The 6000-nt window shown below is 42.8% G+C and overlaps 1 protein-coding gene across 1 annotated transcript in view; it reads left to right on the top strand.

Moving 5' to 3' along the window:
• The first annotated feature begins 328 nt into the window (after positions 1-328).
• Positions 329-6000, top strand: part of lrriq1 (leucine-rich repeats and IQ motif containing 1) — a 43145-nt gene continuing 37473 nt past the window's right edge. Inside the window, exons 1-10 of the mRNA XM_029757472.1 lie at positions 329-463; positions 557-743; positions 937-1039; positions 1195-1307; positions 1401-1509; positions 1659-1879; positions 1976-2053; positions 2211-2639; positions 2775-3281; positions 5005-5157. Of these exons, the coding sequence (XP_029613332.1) occupies positions 615-743; positions 937-1039; positions 1195-1307; positions 1401-1509; positions 1659-1879; positions 1976-2053; positions 2211-2639; positions 2775-3281; positions 5005-5157 (1842 nt within the window). The 5' untranslated portion in view covers positions 329-463; positions 557-614. The remainder of the gene's footprint in view (positions 464-556; positions 744-936; positions 1040-1194; positions 1308-1400; positions 1510-1658; positions 1880-1975; positions 2054-2210; positions 2640-2774; positions 3282-5004; positions 5158-6000) is intronic.

Here is a 6000-nt window from a genome sequence, read left to right as displayed (position 1 = left end):
TCCCCACATTATTTACTGTAGTAGTAGGCTAAAGTTCTTTGAAACATAAAGGGAATGTTTGTTCATTATGCCGTGCACATAGAAGAGAGAGTCACAGAAAATAGTTGCATGTCATGTAAATTACCTGAAGCACCAAGGCCCCCCTCCTGCATGAAGCAATTATGTGTGCACTCTTTTCATTTGAGTCCAGTTTCAAGTCTATGATTTGACGTAGCCTAACAATAAAACAAAGATACTGGTCACTAATGTTTCCCATTTTATCTGTAAATGAAATGTAGAGAAATGGTATGTTGCCAAATGGCAAGGCAACACCCTACAGGGTTACGTTTGTCCTGAGTGGTGTTCCGTAGTGTCTCCTCAGTTTCCATAGCGACCACAGTTCCATTTAGACGCGGATAGAATGATTTGACGTTCCTGGTTAGAAAACCGGTTAGCAAAGTATTCAAAACACAGACAAACACAGGTAAATGACCTCTTATTTAAAACAGAAACATTTCGTGTGAATAAAATGTAAAAAGTTTAATGTCTTATATCTCTTCTCCGTGTTTTCGTGCAGTGTTTGAAACAGAAACACGGCCCGTCTGCCTCTGTTTCCTGAAGCTGCTAGCTAGACCATGGATGTCAGTCAAGAAGACCTGAGCAAACTGAGCATCAATAACTCCTCTGATGATATTGAATTAGATCATTCTTATCAGGAAGACTTTTACTCATCTGCTGATGAAGAGCATGCTGATGAAGATGATGTGAGTTGATGTATTATTAGCCAACTGGAAGTGAGAGTTTGTGTACTTAGAAGTTTGTAGGCCTAATAATCTCCATAGTCTAACACGGCCCGCAAGCCTACTGTTTGCACAATGATTTTATACTACTTGCCAATGAATGTCTACTGGTTGCAAATGCATGTAAACCTAACGTTTCACCTTTCAATACCCCCAGGTTTCAGATAAAATCCCAGAATCAATGCTCAAATATTTTGAAGCCTCCGAGAACAGAGCAAGTCAGTTTGAAAAGCTCATCCTTGAGGACAGTGAAGATGATGGTAGGAATGAGGACCTCTGGAATGTGCATAGGCTACAGAAATATAGAAAATGCATGGATCATTTATTCATCAGTCAGGCTAGCTGCTGGCTACATGATGCCATACTATTGTTGTGTATATGTGACTCAATGTCTTTGTACATTGTCTGTTTTCAGATTCTGGAGCGGCTGAGGTGTATTCCATCATTTCAAGTCGTTCTGAAGACCTTTTAATGGAACTGGCCTCTGACTTAGGCCTACACAAGGACCCTGTGAAGTTAAAAGAACAAGTGAGTCTAGTTTAACAAGGCTTGTGTGCACTAAAGTACTAGTGTTATGTAATTTGTGCTGGGACGTAGGCTAAATATGTTTGATTGATTTAGGTCATGTTCGAGATGGAGGATGAGAAGTTGAACACTATCCCCAACAAGGCCTGCCCTCACATTGTATCTGACAGTGACATTACAGACAGAGTGCCACACAACAGTGAGGGTATGTGTATATTTTTGTGTGCGTGTGTGATATATATGCCCACAAGATGTCACCCTTGCGTCATTTAGTTCAGCCCTATAAAGAAAATAAAAAAGGTGATATTCTTCAAACTAATGGAGCTGTGACCTGTGTCTTTCTGTTTGACACAGATGATATTGAATGTGATGCATATTTAAGGTCTGAAAAGCAACTCAGTTTGGAACTGAAAACTTTGGAGCGTAAGTTGAACGAGAAGGATGAGAGGAGAATTGTGGAATACGAGGAGGAGCGAAAGAAGGAGCAGAATGAGCAGAGAGAAAAGGAGGAGTGGAGGAAACGCAGACAGAGAGACTTTGAGGAGGAGCTGAGGCAGATAGAAGAGGGCAATAGGGTGAGATAGTTCATATCATCCCTTTCTCCCATTTCCCGTTTCTATGTTTTCCGTAACTAAGAGTGACCAACTGAAGAAGTCATTGTCTTTCTGTAGCATCGCCCTACAGGCATGGAGGAGATGAGAGAAAGAGAGGCAGAAGAGAAGCTTCAACAAGAGTTGCTCAAACAGCAGGTGGGCCAGATTCAATCACATTTTTATTTAGATGTGCAAACACTGAAACACTGGCAATGGAGAGGGGCTAGGTCGGAAGTGTTTTCAGAAGGGGCTCATCTTTCTTTTCAGGTTTTATTGGTTTAACTTCTCTCCTCCACTCTCCCACACTAACCAGGAGCTGATCAGCAGCCTCCAGAGACAGATGGAGGAGGAGAGGAGGGTCTTTGAGAAGGTGCAGGAGGAAAAGAGGAGGAAGACCCACCAGTCTCGATGTAGGGCGGCCATCACTATCCAGACTGCCCTCAGAGGTGTCCTGGCACGCCGGTGGACCAGGGCTGAGCTCCACCGCAGAAGAGAGGAACAAAGGAGGTGTGAGGAGGAGAGGAGCAGGAGGAAGGAGAGGGAGGAGAGGTGGAGGAGGGAACAGGAGGAGCAGCGGCTGAAGCAGGAAAAGGAAAACAGAAGGAGAGAGTTGGAGGAGCAAGCGCTGAAGAGGAGGAGCTTAGAGTATGAGAGAGCCAAAGAAGAGGATCGAGTCCGTATGGAAAGAGAGAAACAGGATGAGGAGGACAGGAGAAAGAGGGAGGAGGAGGAGAACAGAAAGGAGGGAGAGAGAAGAAAAGGGGAGGAGAAGAGAAAGAAGCATGAAGAAGAGGAGAAGAGAAAGAAAGAAGAGAAGAGAAAGAAAGAAGAGGAGAAGCGAAAGAAGGAGGAGAGGAGAGAGAAGGAAGAGCAGATTAGGGAGGAGAAAGACAAGCAAGAAAGGGAGGAGGAGCGGAGAAAAAGACAGGAGGAGGAGGAAAAGGAGAATGAAAGGAAAAGCAAAGAGGTGGAAGTGATTAGGATGGAATCAGATGAGAGGAAACCAAAGAGCCTGCAAAAGCTGGAGACAGGAATAGTGAAGGAGGAAAGTCAAAACCTGAGTGAGGAAAAAGCCAGAGAGGAGAAATCAGCCGCCACTGAATGTTCCCCCACTGCCAGCTCTCCCCCCATTGACCCCAGTGCCTCAGCCCCTCAGTCTGCCTTTGAGCGTATGAGTGTATCTCTACCAGAGCAGACGGAGCAGAGGAGACTGGCCTGGATGAGGGACTGCACCTCCTGGTCCAAACTCTCCCTGCAGAACAAGAGGAAGCAGCAGCAGGGGGTCAGGACCCAGAGGAGGAGGAGGGCTGCTGAGGGGAACGGTTTACCCCTCCTCTGCCTAGAAACACTCCTTCAGTCTGGGGCCTGGAACTCCCCTCAGGAGGTAACCTGCATGATACGATCTACAATGTGATACTCTTTATTTCAGGGGTCGGTAACAGACAGCCTGCAGGCCAAAACACTCCCGCGAGTGCTTTTTTTTGTTGTTGACTAAAATCACCAGGAATTAAGAAAAACATTTGTTTAAGTTAGGAAATCTGTTCCAAACTATGCCCAGGAATAAAAAAAATTATATATGTGGCCCGTTTCAGGAAACTAGGCGTATGTCGTAGGTCACTACTTAACAGGAGAGCCATTTGAACATAAACTTTTTTTTTAATCAAAATGTTTTTTGGGGCAGATATGCCTTCTCAACCATGTGAACTTTCATGTGCCTTAATAACAAACGTGTAGCCCTATTGTAAATATGAATGAAATTGTTAAATTACGAGCCTAGTTAGCCATGATTGGCTGAGATAATGAGTGGGCTGGACATGCCGAGAGATGAGTTTGGATTGGTCTGCCATATAGCACGCTTCTGTCTATTTGAGCTGGTCAGTATGTGTAGGGTAATCCTGTCTAACGCAGCTTTTAATTTTTTTTAGCACGTATTAAAACTTAACAAAAGACTCCAGTATGCAAGTATCCATTTCAATAGAACGTCACTGCAACAACTGTTTCAGAGTACTCTCGTCTGAGTGTGCCAGAGCAGAATATCTGACAAATTTACGAACACCCGTTGAATGGCCGGTGTCAGTAAACGTTGGCAAAAAAAGCGTAATTAAATTGTTGCCAGCAGCACAGTTGCAGTCATCAACGCTCTGGATAACATAAAAATAGCCTAACCAGCTCTGCTAGGGCGAGTAAAACGGTCAGAGTGAGGTTCTCTCATTTGTGTCTGGAAGTAGCTAGCAAGCTAGCCAACGTTAGCCAGTTAGCTTGGGTGCTTGACTGCTGTTGTTAGGTCAGAACGCTCGGATCAACCCTACTCCTGGGCCAGAGCGTCCAGGGTGCGCTCTGAATGCTCTGAGAGCGAAAAACACTCCGAATTTACAAATGAACAATCTGACAATGAACGCCCAGAGCGCACTCTTAGCACACTCTGGCACTCCATATTGAATTTACGAACACACCCATCGTATAAACCAGCCTTTAGTCTTGAAATCTTAGGGTGTTTAATACATGGCCTCACATGTGAATCCTTAAAGAGCTGGGTGGAGCTAAAGCTTAAGAGTGTGTGGACGATGCTGAATTGGTATAGACAAAGAAGAGCTCTCCCGTAGGTGTACCAAAACATTCAAGGGACATTTTGTCAAAAGTGAGGTTACAAGTTTATCAACTTTCCAAGAAGAATTACTTTCCCTTTGTTCCTCAACTGTAGTGTATGATATACCACTTTATAATTCAGAGTCTCCACTTTTATCCAATGTAAAAAACACAATAAAAAATGCTGCTACTTAAGACAGAATCAAGACGGTCGGTCACATATGCAATCGTGTCTTAATGTAATCAAGGTATGAATTTCGTTGAATCTAGTTGCCTACCCCTGCTTTATTTCATAAAGGTTTTTCCAGAAAATAAGTGATGTATAAGTTGCGCTTGATTTAGCTTTTAACACTAAAGGTATTATACTAGACTACAAGTAGGATATTTGAAAGTATTGGACCTAGATGCATTTGACCCATGTCTACAAAACAGTCAATCAGACACATTCAAATAACCAACAAACCAACCATAACAAAACCAAAAGCAATATTTCACTGACTGGGCTCTACCTTCCAATGCAGGTGACCACAGTTGTTCTGGAGGACCTCCCTGGCTGTAGCCTCTCTACTTTGTCCCAATGCCCCAGACTGCAGACCCTCACCATGAGACGCTGTGGCCTTAAATCCCTGGAGGGCCTCAGTCAATGCACAGAGCTTCGCTACATCGATGTACAGGTAAATGTACACCACCATTTACATGTGGGGTAAGCTGTACAGAAATGGTTTATCTAGCCAAATCTGGTGCAATGGAATGTTGTACATGGTCCCTGACAAATAAACAAATGAACAAATAGTCATATGGTAATGACACTGAAAGCCAGACATTTTTTTACACCTATATATTACTATATAGTACAACCATACACTGCATACACACACACACACACACACACACATACATACATATATATATATATATATATATATATATATATATATATATATATTATATATATATATATAATATATATAGTTGAAATCGGAAGTTTACATACACTTAGGTTGGAGTCATTAAAACTCGTTTTTCAACCACTCCACACATTTCTTGTTAACAAACTATAGTTTTGGCAAGTCGGATAGGACATCTACGCTGTGCATAACAGGTACTTTTTCCAACAATTGTTTACAGACAGATTATTTCACTTATAATTCACTGTACCACAATTCTAGTGGGTCAGAAGTTCACATACACTAAGTTGACTGTGCCTTTAAACAGCTTGGAAAATTCCAGAAAATGATGTCATGGCTTTAGAAGCTTCTGATAGGCTAATTGATATAATTTGAGTCAATTGGAGGTGTACCTGTGGATGTATTTCAAGGCCTACCTTCAAACTCAGTGCCTCTTTGCTTGACATCATGGGAAAATCAAAAGAAATCAGACCTCAGAAAATAAATTGTGGACCTCCACAAGTCTGGTTCATCCTTGGGAGCAATTTCCAAACGCCTGAAGGTACCACGTTCATCTGTACGAAGAATAGTACGCAAGTATAAACACCATGGGACCACGCAGCCGTCATA

This window comes from Salmo trutta, chromosome 7 (genome assembly GCF_901001165.1).
Source record: "Salmo trutta chromosome 7, fSalTru1.1, whole genome shotgun sequence".
NCBI classification, from domain to species: domain Eukaryota; kingdom Metazoa; phylum Chordata; class Actinopteri; order Salmoniformes; family Salmonidae; genus Salmo; species Salmo trutta.
The sequence above is the reverse complement of the archived record's forward strand: the minus strand, read 5'-3'. Positions and strand labels throughout refer to the sequence as shown.